This window comes from Stigmatopora argus, chromosome 8 (assembly GCF_051989625.1).
Source record: "Stigmatopora argus isolate UIUO_Sarg chromosome 8, RoL_Sarg_1.0, whole genome shotgun sequence".
NCBI lineage: Eukaryota > Metazoa > Chordata > Actinopteri > Syngnathiformes > Syngnathidae > Stigmatopora > Stigmatopora argus.
Window position 1 is genome coordinate 11,663,309 of NC_135394.1, and position 19,824 is coordinate 11,683,132.

Sequence of the window (19,824 nt, forward strand, 5' to 3'; positions counted from 1 at the left end):
TAAAAGTTTGTATGTACATGCGTTGTCCCTTTTATGAAGCTACATCAGTCAGGGTCTTAACAAGTTCTCCAACAAAAAACAATGAAAGTACGGGAAATTTTGAGCTTTTCTTTAGCCTAATAATTAATAGGGCATTAAGTATGACTAAATAATAATTAGCAGTTTGTATTTAGGGAATTTGAGCGACGATTTAAATGGTAATTATCAATAACCTTCCGGGCGACCAAAAGACCGGCGACCAAAAGACCGGTGACCAAAAGATCGGTGACCAAAAGACCAGCGACCAATCGACCATGTACCCTAGAAATCAAGAGGCCACTGACCCGATCATGGTTCGGTAAGCGTTCTCTGCCACGGAAAAGATGTGAGGCTCCATATCGGCCGTGTCCTGACCGCCATAGGCATCGATCACCTCCTCGCCGTAGATGGGAAGCTCGTCGTATGGGTTGAGCGCCACCAGCACGATACCTAGCGACGACGACGCGTTTGAGCCTATTTTTTCACTTTCTTTGGGATCTTCTTACCGCAGTAAGTGTAGATGCTACTGTAGTCCAGGAAACGGACGCGGAGGTTGTGCAGGACAGCGGGCTCGTGGAGGAAACTGAGCGCCGTCAGGTTGCTCTCGCCCTCGGAGATGTCGGGGTTGGCTAGCGGGGGGAGGTCAGACGGCGACGCCAGCGGGTGGCGGACCTCCTAGCCGTTGGAAAATAAATTTTTTGCTTAGTTTTCGTTATGGTAGTCATTTAAAAGCGGGAGCTTTTTTGTCTCACCTCTCCTCCGGGAAGCTGCAGTACCACAAACTGGTCACCAGGTGCGTAATTTTGGAGGAGCTGGGCTGACACCCACACTGCATCCACATGAGGAATCCACACACTGGCCCCCTTGCAAAAAAAAAAAAGATTACATTTCAATTTCATCATAGCCTTGCCTTGATGACACATTTGTCAGCCATCAGCAAAAAAAGAACTCTTAAAATTGTTAAAAATTAACACTGCTCAGCCCGTTTTTATAAACCTATGTGGATTAACCATTATGTGCTTATGTTTCTGAATGCTCAAAACATTTAACATGAGTAAGCATAATATTTCAACATCAACATAGAAAAGCAATTTGACACATCACAACATTGCAGTTAAGATGAGCAAAAAGAGTTGCTTAGTTGTCAGGTGACTGACTGCCATTGACGGCGCACAACGTCTAATCCATTCTGACTGGGATTTGGTAGTCACATTTATGAGATTAAGTTGTTTTGTTTTTTTAAACTACCACAAATAGTCATCCACCCTAAATCATCGAGAATTAAGAATGCTATAAGCAAAAAAATGGACCAATGCAAATCCCCAGAAACATTTTTAATTAAACATTATATTGTTCACCATATATTCAATTAGGTTGTTCTCTTACACCTTGGCCCGATGTTAAAGGTCATGGAAATATAACAAGTTTGAGCTAATTATAGACCATGCATTTATCACACACAATTCAGGTGCGGTGAATGGAAATACTACTTGACAAACATTTGTCATAAAACTATTTATTAAACTTTGTGGTATAATATAAAATAAGCCAACCTTGGTGTACAGTTGCAGTGTTGCCATTTTCGTCCAAATGCATCCAAGAAGACAAAAACGACATCCACGTGATAAGCAGCAATTTTCCTCTCGGTAAAATGCCAAAAGCGCACTTTGTCCACTGTGTGTGCGGAACATCCATAGATATCATAAAAATGTATATATGAGGCTAGATGTCTGCCGCGACGTTAGACTCAACGGGAATGGGTGTCGTCAAATTGAATTGAACTGAGTCCGGGGTCATTCAATCAAAAACGTTGTAGTCCACGGAGTTGTGATTTCAAATAACTATCAATTGCTATATTTTCAACCTTTTTCTTTGGTTTGTCATCAGCCTTAATGATTCAGCAAGTTTATTCTATCCCTAAAACGTGTTCTAAGTTTTTCGACATTCTGAATGCTATGGTAGCATAATTTGTATTTCAGCCAATTATTTTTGGTGGGAAAAAAATCACACAACACCCATCCACTAGGATGGAGTCAGATGTAAGGCACCCGACGCAAGATGGCCGACTAAAACCTTGAACCACCGAGTCCGCCTTTAGACATCTGATCTTCTATATGTGATATCTATGGGAAAGCGCGTCACGTTCACCTGCAGCTGGTTGGATGAGAATTATCTTGTAGCAGGTGACAAACTCGATGCTCATTAGTTTTACAATGAATGTATGTGCGTACTGACTAAAGAAAAGCAACTTCAAGATATATAACTTAAAAGTACATTACAAAAAAACTTAACTTTAACTCAAGATTCTAGATCAAATTATTACTGAAATACCCAATGCATTTTGTAATTTATATATAACTAAGGCCGTTAATGGCAGCCAAGTATATTTAAAAAAAGAAAAAAAAGACTTATGGCAGTGACTTTTATTCACATCAGCATTCACTCTGATGATATTATGATAATTTCAGTGGGAATTATTTACCATGATCCAGCCCTATTTCAGGATTAAAATGCAGAAAACAAAAGCCCAAAATGCCATCAAGCGCATATTTTCTTTGACATCAGACACATGCCTGATCACTATGACACGCACAGCACGTTATTAAAAACAAAAATATGACACGTACAGCACGTTATTAAAAACAAAAACGGAAAAGTTTATGCACAACCATGAGGGTGCCAACAATGACGCGTGTGCCCAACGCGATCATTTTGGATTAAATAGTAAAAATTTAAACACACTGGCAAAATATATAAAACCTGCATATCCAATCTTAAATGCAAAAGTACCCAAACATTTCCAGACACGTTTTTCAAACAAAGAAAAACACTCAAAAATGTCAATTAAAACGTAATTCTCACCCAACACAAGCTGTGACATTTATTCTGCGAACAGTCCGGAGGATGTCACTTCCTGTTTGGGCTGTGGTTTTCCTCGCGTAATACTGCCACCTAGCGGCCATAGCGGAGATTGCGGTCACTCCACATGTGTTTTGGGGCAGATGTTTGGGAAGCGCTTGTCCAATGTCCGCAAAGGAAATTAACGAGGGGAAAAAAGGGGGAATTGGCATCAGCTATACGCTTTCCATGTCCTCGCTGCCGTTGCCTTCGTCCTTGACGGCGTCGCTTTCGCCGGCCGCCGCCGCCGCCTCCTCCACGTGTGCCAACATGTCGGCCATGAGCGCCTCCTCCAGTCGTTTCCGGACGCTGTACACCAGCTCTTCCTGCTTCCTGGGAGACGACCAAGCGCGTCAGCATAGCCGTGACGCTTCAAAACTAAGCAAATAGGACGGCGGGCCGACCTTATGTCTTCGTCGGTGACGATGAAAGCCTTGCAAAGCGGCTGCGTGGTGTTCAACCACACGCCCGGGTTCTTCTCCACGGCGGCCGACAGCTGGCCGGTGATGGGGGCGGCGCTGGTGTGGAGCGCGCTGGCGATGGCGGATAGAAGCGTCTTGTCGGTGCAACCGGGACCGACGCCTGTCAGACGAGGAGGAAGGAGAAAACCGGAATGAGTCAGTGTTTTGGTATTGCAAATCATTTTTATAAAAAAAAAAAGTTACATGTTAGTGGACACATTTGCTTTATAAGTGGTCATTTTAGGTTGTGTTTCTAACGCCCATAGAAAAATGGCTTTCAAACCATAGAATCAAGAATTGCACTGTGTGTGTAGGATTGTTTTCCGTGGATATGAATATTTTTTCACCTTTTTCCATCATGCCCATTCTGCTACGATGATTTTTGAGGGATTTTTTATCCCCTTCAAAACTCATGACAGAAAATCAATAGCCCACAGATATACCTTGGAGACCTTTGGGCAGCTCCATTGTTTTCACCAACTCTTCTGCAATGTCGTACGCATTCAGGCCACTTAGTTTCTTCTCCCAAAAGAGCTAGACAACGCAAAATCCGAAAGAAATTCAGCAAAACGACTGCGGCGAAAACGTTCCGTGACCTGCAATTACTCCATAAAAAAGATTACGGCAATTGAAGATCAAAAGAGGTGGGCAAAATTGTGAAGAAATTCAGAAATGACTAGAATTTGAAAAAATAAGTCCAAATTCTGACTTTTAATTCTGAGTATAAAGTGACAACCCTGAGATTTAAGTCATAACTGAGAATCTGGTCCAAAATTCTTAACTCGAATTGTGAAATGACTGTACGAATTCTGACTGTAAAATCTAATTGTGAGAATGACGTCCAAATTTTGGCCACCTATTTTCCCCTTCGGGTTTTCCTCTTTCATAGCCCCACATGGGAAACAGTACAAAAAAAGGGTTAAACTGAACCCATTTTGCCAAAGTATTCCTTCACCTGACGAGGCTGGTCCACTGCTTTTTGTGGATCCGTTTTGACTTTGTTGCTAGGGTGGTTGGTAACCTTGGTAACAGGCTGTTTAAAAATGGAGGCCGTCTGTCTGACTGGAAGTGACGTGTTCAGATCTGGTTTACCCTTAAAAAGAAACATCAGGAAAAGTCACATTTTGTACTTTTCCCATTTAAAAAAACAATTATCTGAAGGAAATTCGGCCCACCTTGTTCTGGTTGTTATTATCATATCGCATCCTCTGCCGGTTCTTGTTCAATTTGCTCATCAACATCTTCCCCGTCCGGAAATCGAAGGAGCTCAGGTCCATCTGGTTGCCGAGGTAGCGGGCCAACTGAGGCTTGCTTCGGAACTTCTTCCCAGATGGACTGAGGAACGTTGGGAGGGAAGAAAAAAAAAAGATGTGAGCATCCATCCTACAGAAAAGGCTGCTTTACAGTGAACATCCAAAGGCGGGAAACGGCGGACAAACGGGCCCACGACGACGACATGCAACAAGCAAACGTCTGGATGGATGGACTGACTGAAACGCGTGACTCTACACAAAAAAACTGCACTACACAAAAAAAATCACTTGTAACGGCCACTGCACATCACGTTCAATTTATTTTGGAGGAGCAAATGCTTAAAAAAAAAGATGGAGCTGGTTGTGGCTCTGCAGACAGTATGTGGGAAAAGTTCCAAAACTCATCACGAACGCTACATATGCCTGAAAACTATCCACATTTGACGCTTTGAGGGACGAAAACATTTTCCAATCTTTGAACTTAAATCACCTTAAATGGCAGGTAATGATTTGAGTTTTTTTTTTTTTTTTTAAAAGCAACACAGGATTGTCCAGGTCAGTGACTGCTTTCACAATTTTTTATGTATCAATCTTGAGAATTGGAGGCTGCTGTGGGTATTTTGGTGAGGAGACTTGGTCACTCTATGGGTGCAAACCATCTCTGTGGTAAGCGGGCCACTGGGCAAAAACAAGAAAAAGCTTATGCCTTTGGGCTGGGGAAACTCTGAACTGGACCTCCAGGAAAAAAAAAAAACTTTTGCTAGCCTGCTAGTCAGTCCCAAAAAAGAAAGAAAAACAAGAGTATATGCATTCCTCCTCTGAGCCCGATTTTTAATTTGTTTAGGGGGTGATTGCCGGGAGGTTTTGAGTTAGCCGAGGTGTGAAATTCACATCTCTGGGCTAATAAGCCGGGTGGCCGTTGTTCGTTTTGGACTTGTCATGCGAGTAAGGTCCTCAGTTTTTCTAATTCCTGAACTGAAACAACAGAGCATCCCTTAATAAAATGAAAATCGTCATTACGCCGCTTCTGATATTGTTCGTGACAGCAATCCTGGAACTTTTCTGATCCACCTTAGATGTTGGAACTCGAGAACCAAGACTGTCCACTCGAACCGGAGCGTGCACGTCACTCATGCACACACGATGCATCTTACGTCACACAGCACAGGAAACAGAAGAGATTTAGGGTGGTGGGCCTACCACAAACTATACAACCGACCCGCCTCCCCCCTCTCTTGCCTCTGTTCCTCATCTGGCTCGTCTCCTCTGCTAAAGGAGAACACAATTCTGCCGTTGTTGGTTCACTTCAGTGGAATGGATAAAGGATAGGCTATGGCTGGGGGGAATGACGGTTAACGGAGAGGCCTCCGCCAAGTCTTTACCGACGACCACCCGAACTTTATCCCCGTGTTGCCCTCTAAACAAAATAGTCCTGCGTGTATCCATCCGCGAACAAGCTGCCGCACACACTTGTAAGTTAACAAGTCCAAGCACGGCCTGGATTAGTAGGTACCTAAAGTAATAGACGTCGCTTTTCCCGGCGGACAAACCCGACTTTCTGGTCACTTCTTCCATTTTCCAGCCCTTGGGGAGTGCAGTGCAATCCCATCTTTTCTTCTCCATTATCGAGTACTAGTGTGAATCAAGTTAGCAGTCTTAAAAATGAAGTGTTTTGGCGTAGTTAGCTTAGCGTCGACCATAGCCCGAACACGCACCCCGGCGCCTGGAACGTGAGCTCGGCCGGCTAATTGCGAAGCTAACGTATCGGTGCTCCTCTTTGTCGTGACGCAGATCGCTCCGCCGCCCGCGGTCCCCGCGGCCACATCACTACTAGCTACTAACCCCCCTCGCCCGCCTCCTCACACGGCCCAGTTGGAAACTACATCCGCGAGGAAAACAAGAGAACGCAAGCGGAGCCAAGGATTTGCCGACTCCGAGAGAAAGGCGGAAAACGAGAGAAAGTGAAAGCAGTTTCGAAATAAAAGATACGGCTTTAACTTTTCTTTCCATGAAATCTTGAAAAATAAAGTCTGAATACTTGAATAAGTTCATACGACTTTTTTCTTAAATAAATGTAACAGTGTTATTCTTAAAAATGATATAGACATTTAAATGTCTTATTATATTTATATTATAATTATGAATAAGTTTAATTAAAATTTAAAACAAATATTGTAGAGTATTACTTGGGGTCATATATTGTGAATTATTAATATTAACAGTTTGATTAAAATGTTTTCATAGAACAATTTAAAAATACAATGATTATTAATTTAAAAACGTCATGGAGGCCAATCACATTATTGACACAAGGTCTTAAAGGTTCTATTTATTTAAAAATATATGTTAACTAGCAAAAAATAGTCACTTGCCGCAACAAGGGTTAATGCGTTGGCGAGACAAATCTACAAGTCTTATTTTAATGTGAAAAACAAATCCGGATGTGAAGCAAGCTCCGTTGTTTACCTTGACATCGGTATCAGGTAGCTACAATGTTACCCAACGGCAACGATGTCTATCACTCGAAATGGATGTAAATAATAATGGCGAAACCGCGGTGACAACAAACCCCAACACGTTTAAGATAAAATAAATGCAACAAACATGTTGAAGATATCACCCACCTTCACGTCGGTTTCACACTAACTACTATTCTAAAAGCGGAGATGTTTTTCACCACAATGCCAAGCGTTGTTAATCTCTTTTTGCTCATATTATGAATGAACAAAATAGGTCTTACATCGAACGCGAGCCGTAAGTTTAAAAATGACGAGCTGCAAAACGCGCCGTCCATTAGAACATTATTAGAGGCTGCCGTCTGAGGAAAAAAAAAGAGGGATTTGTTGCATCTGTTTTAACATTATGCAGATCTGTCAAAATGGCACAATGTCGACGCGACGCTGCGCTTCGCCGGAGTGCAAATGTAAAAAAAAAGATCCCATTTAGAAAGCTCGTCATTGCAAAGCTGTTAAACGGACGTGAACGAACACACCGTTGCATCGCTACTTGCAATCAAAACGCGGACTCCGTTCCCGTCTCGATGAGAAACACTCATTTACTGACCTTATCTGGTGTTCCTAAATGCACATTCCGGCCGATCAACGCCATTGTGAGCCGTTCACAAAGGCTTTGAACGAATTGCACGTCAAATACTTACTCGCTTTTATCCATCTTGAAGCCACGGTGGTTTTGTTCCTCTCGTTGTATTAAATCCCCCCTCTCAGTCCCCTCCCTTCCCCCGCTCCCACTGTTGAAATTATCCACGCAAATTTCGCCGTCTGAGTGATAACGTGATTGTGTCAGAAGGGGGCGGGTGGGAGCATGGAGGGAGGAGGGGTGGTCGTCTTATCGTTCCACCTTTGTGACTGCCAATGCCAATAGAGGTGCTAAATGACGTTTGGAAAGAATGAACAGAGAACGTCACGTTTTCACATTTATTCATTTTAAATAGTCACAGATTAAACGTTTGACACATAATGCATCTGAACAATTCCCTGCAGCACGTGACCACCATCATCATCATCATCGCTGTTTTACACTGATCAGGTAGGAAAGAAGTCCACTCAGTCCCCGGATATAAGCTTTTCACTCCTGGAAGGCACATATTAGCGACACTATCATGTACACAAAGCACTCCAGATACAGTACAAAAAATAATCCAATGTGAAAAATTGAATATATGTTGAGATTCTGTCTGTTCTGCAATTTTTTAGGGAGTGTGTATATAAAAATATATAATATATACACAAGCACATTGCAATATCCTTTTATGTCTGGATTATTTCGCTGCTTGTATCCCATAAATCATTTACTACCATTGACAGTTATTAGACATCAAATTCATTACAAGTGTAAAAACAGGCATTGAGTGATAATGTCATGATAATTCATTTGGGAAGAGCGACAGCGATCAAACCTTTCATTGAGAAAACACTAAGACATGTTTCTCTATTGTCAGAAATAAAATATAGTATACAGACTTACAGCATGTTAGGAATACCTGCAGGAATAAATTTGGAAATCACAGTAGAGTTCTTATAAAAAGAAATGTTCTGAAGTGGAAATAAGATTTGGTCTGTACAGTAAACATCAAAAATCACTTGCAACAACTTTTAATTTTTATTTGCCACGTTATAAAAGAAAATTTAAATCTGTACCTGTACTGACTAAACACTCACGAGATTCGAAAAAGTCTTCACTCATCCTTGTGGAACTTTCCCTTGATATACGGCACGTAGTCGAGGATCAACCGCCAGTCGGTGAAGTGAACCAGCGCCACGCCACCCACCGTCCCCCACGCTGCCATATTTGGTACCCTTCATAAAAAAGAATAGATAAATAATAACAAAAATCCAACAAGGACTACATTTTAGACAGAAATAGTATATTTTCAGTAAAGTTGTTTGCAATAGTAGTTTCAGTGCAGACTGAAGGCACAACACATTCAAATCTCTGCTTGAGAGGGTATATTTTTCACTCAAACATTTTAAATAATTGTCTGCCAATGACGAGGGTTGACGTCCACTCTTGTTTCTTTCCATGTTTCTGCCGTTAATTTGATTTAGTTCACCACTTGTAAACTCAGATCGGACGTCTTTTGTTGTCAATGACAGGCAATGAATTAATAACCTTAATAATAGGTTCGCGTATGAATTGTTTTAGGAGACTAATAAAAATAAGTCTATAAATATCAATGCAACAAAGTAAGGGAATTACACTACAGAAATATACTATACGCGCGTCAAAAATCGAATTTAATTAAGACAAAAATATTAGTTACCATAACGATTAGCTGTTATGCTAACTAGCCACGGAGCCTAAATCATTACTAATATAAACAGAGAAGCTAAGCTAAGTTAGCTTCCACTGGATGGGTCACATAGGACACAGTGAGGTACACCATATCGTTTTGCGCCATGTTATGACCAAAAAATACATCATAAACAGTGCAGCAGTCCGCCGAGGTTGTTGGTCATACGTACCAAGTCCGTAAAATAGTGACGTATTTGGCCCCGACAAATTTATTGACTATATTTTGGATCATCCTGACCTTCCCAGTATGACCACTTTATCCCACGGAAGTATTTCTTTGCTTTCGAAGGACCACGCGCTGCCCCGTTCCTGTGCCTGATTAAAAACCCCAATGCTCGGGCTGGCTTCAGGTCGTCGTTTTTTTTGCCTGTGCTAAAATCAAATTAAATTGAGATAAAATATAACTCCTTTGTCTGAACACATAGACATATCAGCCCCGTTGTTAAATGTTTTTCTTTATTTTTCCTTTCAATGTACACAATTTTCAAAAAACAGACGTAGGAAAAAAAGTATAATCTGTTATTAAAAATTGAACATTTATTGCTACATTACTGTTATATACAGGACAGTTCTCAACTATTTTTTTATTTATATATATATTTATTTATATATATCAAGAGAGGCACTCTGGGGGTGGGGCCCTGCCGGAATCAACCATGTCCTCCCTCCACCTACTCTTATGAAAATCTTTTAATAATGCTCTAATGGGGAAAATAAAGAAACACCTTAAAACATAAGTAGTCCAACCCTGGCATTTTGTACAATGCAGTGAATTGGGAAATGTTTTTCAGTTTTAAAATGGTCATCAGAGACATATTTGGCTGCCATTTATGGCACAAGATGTCCAATCTATTTTGAATTGGACGAAGTTGGACGCCTAAAGCTGTCAATGGTATTGCAAGAAGAGCATTCACAGCCAGTCCTCCCAGTTTAAATGAATTGTGAATGGCTTATTGCAAAACAGTAATAACAAGTCACCTATGAATGGCATTAAATACTTAAACATAAGACCACTGTTTATCCCCAGAGTTAAACAGAGGTTAAAATGACAAAGCACAGATACAGAAAATGCTGGAAGCTTAAAAAATAAAATAAAAAAACTACTTGAAAATGAAGTTTAATTCAACAAAAACGCTACCAACTTCAGGAAAAAAGCATGTCAGTGTGCGCCAAAAGCCAAATGTTGTCAGGTCACATATAAAGAACTTGGACCCATGAAACAGCAGTTTGAACTAATAGAATCCAGTTAGAAAGCAAAAGCAATAAAGCTAAACAAGATCTACGTGACATTTATTTTATTTATTTTTTAACTAGATACAGTGAAAGAAAAAATCTTTTATACGATTTTAAACTTCTTCCTGAAAATTTGAAGAAAAAAACATTTAGGAGAAGGGAGGGTAGGGGAATGAACAAGTACCTCTTTTAATCTCCATAATAAATGAAATGATATGGTTGACAAACGTAAATGAAAAATACAATTTCAGGCACTGAAAAGGTATCACGCTCCCTTTATGACATCGTTAAGTCTTGAGGATGAAAAGGCCACACTGTTGATTTGTATAGGTCTTCTTTTTCTTCATCTTCGTCGCTTCTTGTACAAAAACAAACGAAAAAAAAAATAACACACAAAAACGCTCCACCTGCCATCTGTGATTACATGTCGGTAGGAGACATTGAAAACATGACACAACATGGGAATAACATCATAATAACACTGATTTGTTCTCCTCGTAAGCCATAACCTGGCACCAAAGCGGCCTACGTCTGCCTCCGTCAGATGGCCGCCCAGCAGTGGGGGTAGAAAAGGGTGAAATGGAGGTGGGGGTGGGGGACTCTTTTCATTGACACATGAAGGCGATCCACATTAAGTATGGTGGCTACATTCAAAGAACCAGTTGCATAATTACTGTTCACCCACACCGACCGACTCCACATTTATCCTCTGTGCCCCGCCCCAAAAAAGGTAAAGAAAGATTTCATCCGAGTAGCCTCCTTCAACTCATAGAGGAATTTAAAAACCTTCAAAAGCCTTTTTTTTCCTCCACCGCCCCACTTCAGTTTCCTGTCCAACAACCCCTTGTAAAGTTAATCTACAATACACGCTAAACTTCAAACTAATATTGCCATTTATGTAAAAAATCTACAATGTATAGGCTAACAAAAAATATATATTTTTATATATATTTAAATTTTTGAAAATGAAACGCATAAAGAGTAACGTACGGAGTGAATGTACACGTCACACTTTTCTCGCTAAGAGGAGAAAGGAGGAAGTCGAGTGGCACGAATTCAGTGGGAATGCTCGTTTCTGGAAAAGAAAGCCTCCGTGACGCCGGAAAAAAAAAAGGTTGTTTGACCAAAAGTTCCCTCCGCAGAAAAAAAGTTGTTTGACAATTTTTCCAGAGTATCAATTTGGGGAGGCGAGTAAACCAAAGCCCTCAAGTCTGCTGGCATTGTCAGTGAGCCATTTCTGAGAAGAAGCCCCTGCCTAAAATGACTTCTTTTGTATGTTTTCCTCCCAAATGGACAGCTTTACACCACTGTGCTTTGTCTTTTGTGTGCGCTTTAGTAGCAAAGCAGTAGAGACACCTGAAGTCATGACAACAATGTAACATTTGAATTTGTTGTCCCCAAAAAAGAAAATGAGGAAGAACTCTTTAGTGGTGACAATTCTATAGCTTCAGGAATTAAGAGTCCTTAATTCCAGGGTGCCCAGGTGCCTTGTTGGAATTGAGCGATCCTTGTTTACGAACGCTGCATCTGAACTGTCCAAAAATGGCCACATTCTCATTTTATGGCCTCAAGGAACAAACAAAAAAAAGTCACTGAATTTAGGCAATTCAACTACGGGCTTGGTTACATAACATATGTAAGACTGTACCATCACACTGGGAATGACATACATTAAAAAATAATTGCTCATACACATAAGCAATCCCTCACAATAAATGTTCCTCACATGTAAAGCAATTTGCTTAAATGTCAAATAGAAAACATTGTGTAACATTGAGGCACAAACCCTTGATTCAAATTTGTGTTCGTTCTTCCTTTCTCTGGTGAGAGCATCTCTCGGCAGTGTGTCAAAAGTCCCAAATAGTGGCAGGGCAAAAGAGAAGAGGGTTTGTCCGGTCTTCAATTGTATTGTGAAACCTAAATATCAAGGATTTTTTTTTCTACAGCTATATATGTGTGTAAGCAAAAAACAAACAAACAAACAAAAAAGTTCTTCACATTTGAGCTTGTAGTCTTGTTTGGGAGTGCGACAAACAGGCTGTGTCCATTTTGGCAGTTGTGTGGCATGTGTCTTGAAACTTCAACGGTCACTACACAGACATGTCCACAAATGCGCGCGCACACAGAGTTAACAAGTGGAAGAAATCTGTTAAGGCCACATCCTCTGAAAGCCAAGGAAACACCACCACATCTGAGGGAAAAAAAAGAAAGCCGTTTAAAATGCAGTGCAATTGCTAAAAATGTTCATGGTCTTATGTACCATATTTTCAATAGCTGTCAATGTAGCGAAAATTGACCCTAAAAGGTGTTAGACTTTAAAGATGATAGTCAATACTGCTTTATTGTAAAGGTTTTAGACCTACCTGGTGTTACATGTGACCAACTGGATTGTGGCCATCTCCTCCAATACTTGGGTGGCCCCCTGAGAGCTGCATGGGTGCATCACCCACCACCCCAGACACCTTCTCTTCCTCACGACGCTTTAAACACGCAGCCTTGGGATTCAGGTTCCGCTCTGACCAAAGGAGACAATTTGCCACATTAATGATGGGAACAAAGAAAGAAAGGAAGCAAAAAAACATTTTCAAGTGTCGAAAGAACCCACCTCTGACTTGTTGTTCTAAATTGAGTATGACATTGACGGCTTGGTGTAGGATGAGAAGTTTGGTCTGAGGTTTGTCGTGGCTGAGATGCAGCTGGCACATCCTCCCCAGCTCCTTGAACGCCTCGTTGATGTCCCGCACTCGCAGGCGCTCGCGAGCGTTATTGGCCACTCGTCGTTCCCGCTCCCGCTCCATCTTTACCTCGGGTGGGAGGTCCTCGTCGTCTTCATTGTCCTGGCTGGAAGGAGACGCCGCATTGAAGGTGCTAAACGTTGGGACAAATCACATAATTGCTACAGTTTGACTGCAACTTTTGGCAGCAATCTGAAAAATTAGAAAGGTTACAATTGTCTTCAAGCAAAATTCTTTCAAGTATTGAAGCTTTACTAAATTTATGACACTAAAAAAGAACATGAGATCAAGGGTTTCAATTGGCTATAGTGTTTGAGATACATCATTGGGCCAGAATGTTGAAGCAGCACCAAGTAACATTACGTTTTTGGTGATTCTGGCGATGTCAGTGGATAAAAGCGGTAATGTTTTGACTAACAGAAGACCACATTTCCCATGAGGACTTCCACAAGGTCTGATCTCTGCAGTTGGACAGAACTACATTTATGTTTCCAGTGGCTATGCAAAGGAAGAAAAGCGATGAGGTAATGAATCTAAATGTGGCTAGACAACATCAGAAAAGGGTGAAGTGACATACGCCGTAAAGCAGGCAGCACATTTTTAGTTTTTTTGTGCCATTGAACGTTACCATTAAATATCTTAAATACTTTAGACAACCAGCACGAAAATATTTTCTCGTCCAGTATGATTTAGCCATTTTCCTCTCTGAAGCAGATCTTTTACTACATTTTGTAGAACATTGTTCAATCATTTGATTCTTATGCTTTGATAAAAAAAAAGAAAAAAAAGAAATCTACATTTTAAGAGAAATATTTGATAATATTGTATATTAAATAACTCTGAGTAAAAAAAAAAGATTTCATCATCATACGAACCCAAACACAGTGGGTTCATCAGGTTTAATCAGCTACAGGCGCTACACTAAACAAGTGCGCTTTTCATGGACGTGAGGGAGGAGCCCACAAAGCACAAGAAAGGGATTTTCTACTTGAGGAACTTACTCATCTTTCGGGTCTGTAAGGCTAGCGAGCATCTGGAGGGTCAACGCCTCCTTTCTGAAAATTGTGACATAAAGGGAGGGGGGTTGTCAACAGCAATAAACAGCTAACGAAACCAACTGGGCCGACAGTGGAGGTAAAAAAATGACTTATGATGCCCTTTACGAGAGACCGACAACTTTTAGATTGGGTTTAAAAAAAATAAAAAATCCATCTCCATCAAGTCCCGGAGAGTAGCCGCAAAACAACTTACCTTGTTCGAATACGTGCTGCTTTGGAATCCTTCTTTTCATCGTCGGATTTGTCGGCGTTGGAGGAGTTTTCATCGTCCTCCTTGTCTTCTCTTTTGATATCCGAGCTGCTGGAGGAGTGTGTGGAGCGCGTTATTCCACCGGGAAGACCTGCAAAGAAGGAGCGCACACCTGATGTCATGGTATGAATTAGAGGAGCGAGTGAGCAGAAAAACTCGAGCCCGGACTTACTGGTGAATCCTTCTGGCTGGCCAACTGACGGCGTGGACCCTGATGCATGATGACCGTGCAGAAGTGTGCTGCTAGGTGGAAGGCCTGTGGGCTCCTCGTGTTTCCCTCCCTGTCAGATAGTTGGATGGATAGCTATCATTAATCCTCTGAGGTGGCAAAACATCAACACTGACACATACACAGGGCTAGTTTTCCACTGCACAGGAGGGCTTCAGTTTACAACTCATTATTACAGCAGTGCACAAAATATGTCATTGCACATTATTCAAGGTATAGTATGTCAATACACTTAGAAAGTGAGGTCCAGATAAAACACAGATGTAAAACACAAATTTTCAATGAAAGATGAAGGACTTAATATTTAGGTTTTTGTCTTTACAATACCATATTCTTGCAGTTTCACAGTAATCCACCAGATGGCTCAAGTAATTAGTTGAATTGACCAATATTTCTATTTTAGTCTAGAAAACCCTTTTGAACCATGAATACAGGAAAAAAAGACTAATTTTATGAAAACTTTGCAACGTATGATGCATATGGTTTTGACAATCTATCTCTTTTTCGGCTGGCCCATCAGAAGCGATGCTACATAGCACAACAACCTTTTTTGTAGGGGTAAAAAGGTTTATAGAACATTTAAAATGATATGATGTAGTCTAATGTGTCAAGATACACCTCAAATGGAAACAGTAGGTGGCTCACCATAACAGGATGTCTGTTGCTGAGAGCGAGGCTGGCATTGGGAAAAGCTGGAGAGAGGGCTCCAAGGGCCCCGTTGTGTACTGCGGACAGAAGGCTATGCATGTCGGGGTGGGCACCATCTAAGCCGGGGCCTTGGCCCACAGCGTGGTTCCGCAGCACATGGATGGCCTCCTCCAAACGGTCCTCCATTTTACTCTGCTGTGGAAATAGAGTACATGGAGAGATTATATTAGAATATATCCTAATACTCTACACCTAACTGAGATCTTGTGGCATACCAGTGCATGTGGTTGCCCTTCAAAACTGGGTGTGGTTGGTCTCTGCCACTGGGACTGAGCTCCTGAAAAGAGGTAAATTAGAGAGGTTCGTTTAAAAAGTAGTCATTCACAGTTGGACAACAGAGGGAGCTGCTGAGGCTAATAGTAGCTGCTCTAAACACCATTGAAGGTTACTCAGATTTTGAATGCTAATCTTGGTGTCTAAAACATGATCAATCCAAAACCAACCATAGTGAGAGTGAATGTAATTAATTTAGGATTTTATTATGAATATTGGCTACACATTACCTGCAATAGCTTGCGGAGAACCTGGAGTAGACGGAGCTGAGGAAAAGTTATTACTGTTGTGGTCCGACGGATAAATCTGAAACAAAATCATTTGAAAGACAACCAGTCAATACAGGCTCGACATACGCCCTAGTCAAAATAAAGTACAAGAGCTCACCGAGGCGAGGGCCTTTCCGATTTCATCACCAGAACTGCCGGCTGTGGTGGTTCGGTTTCCTGCTGTGGCATAAATATCAACGAGTCAGGTGATCCGTAAGGAACACCTAAGCCCTTTTGAAACATTTCATGAATGAGTTTCTCACCCATAATTGCCTCCCCGTTAATGGCGGGTGTGTGGTTGTAGGTGGTGGGCGCAGGGTGGAAGCCGTTGACTTCGCTGCCGTGCAGTGGATAGTTCTATGAGAACAGAGAGAAAGGGGTCATTACCGAAGAGTGTAAAGAGGAACTGGACAGAAAAAGATTCCGAGAGCTCCTGAAAATGGAAGTAGAAATAAATTACGGTTCAACTGTCGTGGAATAAAAGGCACTGACAGTTTGACAGAATGGTTCAGGAAAAAAGTTGACAAAATTAAGATCGACCCACCATCCTGTCCTGTTGGTTTATGGATGAGAAGGAACCCGGTGGTCCAATGTGAGGCGAGTTTCCGAGCATGGCTGAGTAGCCGGTAGATGACCAGAGGTCTTCTGCAGATAAACACATGAACATCTAGCTTCAAAACGCAATGATACTATATCACATCATCAAATGTGAAGTAAAGTGAGATATTACCTTGCATGTAGAAAGAGCCAGGGTAAACAGCGCCTGGCTTTCCGCCAGGATAACCGCCATTGTCTCGGGCATATTCGTCACCGGATGTGGACGCGTACACCTAAACAAGCACAAACAAGTAACGTTGAGCCTCAGCTTGTACTGAAAGATGTCCGATTTTTCTCGCTTCCGTAAAAATATACATAAAACTATCAAAACAATATAAGCTATAACTAACATTGCGAGGTCACTCCATTGTTAGTTTGAAAGAGCAGTGATGCGTGTAGCTATACCTATCTGAATATTAATTAGTTAGCACTGAAGATACTGGGCGAATCAAGCGGCAACGAAATAAACGGTGTCTGAGGCCATTTCAAAATAATGTCTAAATTCACGATTGAGATGTAAAATTGATTCACCAGCTTTCATTTTGGTAACACACACAAATGTTGTAATCAAAGAGCCACAATGTGTCTGCACGGCGCCTGTGGCACGCTGGGCACGGCGAAGGCTTGGATCCTGGAGCACAGCAAGCGCTTCCTTTTGCTCCCAGGACCCCAGTGACATCACATAGGCTGGCCAGCAGCCCCTCCCCTGCAACACACTCCCACTGAAATTCAAGGCACACGGCCCAGCATACACACGTCTGCCATTCTCTGAAACAAGGGCCATCACTTTCTGTAAGAGTTGACTTCCAGAGGGGATTTCAACCACTGTGACACGACTGCTTTCCTTATAAAACCGCCAAGTGAGCTTCTTGCCACTTTAGTTCCACAGACTGAAGACAGAGACGAGGACCCCCAGTTTTGTCGGCGACCTCTGATTCCACCCGCATGCAATATTGGCAGAATACAGGAAGAGACGAAGAATAGGAGGGGGCAATGCTGCAAAGAATGCTAATCCAAAAAAGGGATTTTTTTTCTGTAATTTGATTTAACAGGGAGAAGTGGAAAGGGAATGGAGAGATGCACTTCTAATTACAGAGCCATCTGCCTGTTCCTGGACCACATCCAACTCCACAGGCAGCTGGGCTGAGGAGAAGGAGCGAGGGGAGGGAAGGAGGGAGCGCGATGGGGGCTGGGATCCAGTCAGAAAGAGAGGGAGAGAGACTGCAGTGGACTGGGGCGGGTGGGTGGTGATGGAGTGGGAAAGACGATTGAGGGGGAAAAAATGAGGACCCTGACGATTTATGAAATGGGTAGCTAGATAAGGGATGTTGAGGGAGCGGGCCAGTAGAAGGTAATCTAAATGACTTAAACAAAGCTTGATATGGCCAGGGGAGTGTGAAGGAAACGGGGGATTTAAAATGATCACTGTTAATTCTGGAGGAAAAACATGACTGAGATGGCTTCATTTAACAATAGGCTTTGAGTTGCTCTTTCATGGAGAACAATGTCGCGCCAATCCTGTTGCTGTAGATGGCAACGGAACTACACTGGTGACTAGTGTGTTGTATTCGTAGCAAGAAAGGGGATTTCTAAACTGAAATCCTCATCTAATAGGGATTTAATGCAATTCAGGTTATGACTGCGCAAAGGTTTTTGTTTTTAATGTATTTTCTCTACTAGGAAAACACTAGTGGGAATGGATTCAGATTAACGTCCAACTAAACTCCAAGTACTTTATTCTTCCACCCCACATGGTGATACGGTTGTTTCATGAACAGCAGGATACGTTCGTTCATGAATGTTCTTGAGAGGGACTGCATTTCCTTATTTGCTTAACTCAATAGCTCCCATTGATAATCATTTGCTGCCAAAACGTCCGCCTCACAGTTCTGAGATCAAGGGTTCAATCCCAGGTGGGTTACGGCCTTCCTGTGTTGAGTTTGCAAGTTCTCCCCCTGTCGGAGCGAGTTTTTTTTCTGGGTATTCATGTTTCAGTACAACTAACATTACTGCCACATTTATACTAACCCATGCATCTTGCCGGCCCAGTTAACCAATATTCTTCGAGAATATAGAGGGCAGCAAAATTATCTACTGCATATGAATGACTCCACAATACAACTGAGGAATAGACCCACAAAACTCTGCTTGAACCAGTTGGAGCTATTCTGCAGCGGGGCCCCCCACAGTGTCCCAGGCCTAGCACAGGAGATGATCCCCATCCAGGCACAGTGACAGGCCCCCAACCCACCAGCAAATGCAACATGCTGACCACCTCCAGGCCCCAAGCAGGACACGAGGACAGATGGGACAAAGACTACATGGGGCAAGAAAAAGAGAGGAACGCAGTACGGAGGGGGAGGCCCCACCCCAAAACCTAGCAGAATAGTAGGACCCACCACCACCCAATTATTCTAGTCAGGAACACAGCAAACATTAACCCGACACCGCGAAGCGGTCGTGACGGAGGGAAGTGGACTATATGCATTAAAATGGGGGCAGCAGGAGAGCAACAGGGAACTGCTTCCTTGCAGCCTGACCCCTCAGGCTGTGGTGTAGTGTGCAGATTGGTGGGTACTGGTTGCTGTGCGCATGGTCGTGAGCTCCCTCGCCATAATCCCAAAGGCTGGTTCGAGAGGGCTCGGACAGGCTGGGATTGGCAGTAGCCAACGGGCACGGGTGGTGTTTCGTCAGCTACGACCGTGGGCGGAGGAGTGCTCCTTGCCTGCTTCCCTCAGGGAAGCAGTTCTTCTCTCCGCATGTCCGACACACAAGTTAGAGCGGGTACATGCATAACTAAGTGCCACACAGGGCACATATAGACACACAGATTTACCATGACTTATGTCAGCAGCTTGAAAAGGAAAGTTAAAAAAACAACAACAACAAAAACAAAAAAAGCTAATCTGGGAAACACCCATCAGCGGTTACGCGATGTGTTAATAATTAAAGAGGAAACACTGGATCATTCACTCCCAGCTCACATGGACTGAACGACCATCGCCGTGGTGTCCCCGCCCACGAGCGTGG

At 42.4% G+C, this 19,824-nt stretch overlaps 4 protein-coding genes across 23 annotated transcripts in view; all 4 read right to left on the reverse strand.

The window, feature by feature from the left end:
- The window catches only part of LOC144078568 (unconventional myosin-Va), a 38,542-nt gene extending 36,231 nt beyond the window's left edge, over positions 1-2,311 (reverse strand). Inside the window, exons 1-4 of the mRNA XM_077606745.1 lie at positions 1,572-2,311; positions 771-881; positions 525-693; positions 324-468 (exon numbers count right to left, since the gene is read on the reverse strand). Of these exons, the coding sequence (XP_077462871.1) occupies positions 324-468; positions 525-693; positions 771-881; positions 1,572-1,709 (563 nt within the window). The 5' untranslated portion in view covers positions 1,710-2,311. The remainder of the gene's footprint in view (positions 1-323; positions 469-524; positions 694-770; positions 882-1,571) is intronic.
- A 115-nt stretch (positions 2,312-2,426) lies between these two features.
- mbd3b (methyl-CpG binding domain protein 3b) lies at positions 2,427-7,920 on the reverse strand. Of its 7 annotated transcripts, XM_077606738.1 has the most exons (7): positions 7,788-7,848; positions 5,831-5,899; positions 4,553-4,712; positions 4,333-4,470; positions 3,821-3,911; positions 3,321-3,498; positions 2,427-3,249 (listed from the first exon to the last, which is right to left on the reverse strand). In XM_077606738.1, exons 1-7 carry the CDS (start codon positions 7,799-7,801, stop codon positions 3,093-3,095), a joined length of 807 nt encoding a protein of 268 aa, XP_077462864.1. In that variant the 5' UTR covers positions 7,802-7,848; the 3' UTR covers positions 2,427-3,092. The 7 variants fall into 7 exon arrangements, with proteins under 7 accessions (XP_077462864.1, XP_077462865.1, XP_077462869.1 ...); XM_077606739.1 differs by lacking the exon at positions 5,831-5,899 and having other exon boundaries at positions 7,788-7,920; XM_077606743.1 differs by lacking the exon at positions 5,831-5,899 and having other exon boundaries at positions 7,694-7,790.
- A 130-nt stretch (positions 7,921-8,050) lies between these two features.
- Positions 8,051-9,738, reverse strand: LOC144078888 (cytochrome b-c1 complex subunit 10-like). 2 transcript variants are annotated; one of them, XM_077607330.1, is made up of 3 exons: positions 9,613-9,738; positions 8,809-8,946; positions 8,051-8,221 (listed from the first exon to the last, which is right to left on the reverse strand). In XM_077607330.1, the coding sequence occupies exons 1-2, from the start codon at positions 9,672-9,674 to the stop codon at positions 8,826-8,828; spliced, it is 183 nt and encodes a 60-aa protein (XP_077463456.1). In that variant the 5' UTR covers positions 9,675-9,738; the 3' UTR covers positions 8,051-8,221; positions 8,809-8,825. The 2 variants fall into 2 exon arrangements, with proteins under 2 accessions (XP_077463456.1, XP_077463455.1); XM_077607329.1 differs by having other exon boundaries at positions 8,788-8,946; positions 9,613-9,728.
- Positions 9,739-10,722: 984 nt separating this feature from the next.
- Positions 10,723-19,824, reverse strand: part of tcf3b (transcription factor 3b) — a 39,242-nt gene continuing 30,140 nt past the window's right edge. For 4 of the 13 annotated variants that reach the window (XM_077606849.1, XM_077606857.1, XM_077606848.1 and 1 more), the window contains 13 exons: positions 16,928-17,027; positions 16,742-16,842; positions 16,461-16,554; positions 16,316-16,377; positions 16,159-16,234; positions 15,871-15,932; positions 15,593-15,790; positions 14,891-14,999; positions 14,662-14,809; positions 14,412-14,465; positions 13,281-13,543; positions 13,039-13,190; positions 10,723-12,866 (listed from right to left, as the gene is read on the reverse strand). In XM_077606849.1, coding sequence (XP_077462975.1) covers positions 13,045-13,190; positions 13,281-13,543; positions 14,412-14,465; positions 14,662-14,809; positions 14,891-14,999; positions 15,593-15,790; positions 15,871-15,932; positions 16,159-16,234; positions 16,316-16,377; positions 16,461-16,554; positions 16,742-16,842; positions 16,928-17,027 — 1,413 coding nt within the window. In that variant the 3' untranslated portion in view covers positions 10,723-12,866; positions 13,039-13,044. The remainder of the gene's footprint in view (positions 12,867-13,038; positions 13,191-13,280; positions 13,544-14,411; positions 14,466-14,661; positions 14,810-14,890; positions 15,000-15,592; positions 15,791-15,870; positions 15,933-16,158; positions 16,235-16,315; positions 16,378-16,460; positions 16,555-16,741; positions 16,843-16,927; positions 17,028-19,824) is intronic. The other 9 variants (XM_077606853.1, XM_077606859.1, XM_077606851.1 and 6 more) reach the window with 7 other exon arrangements.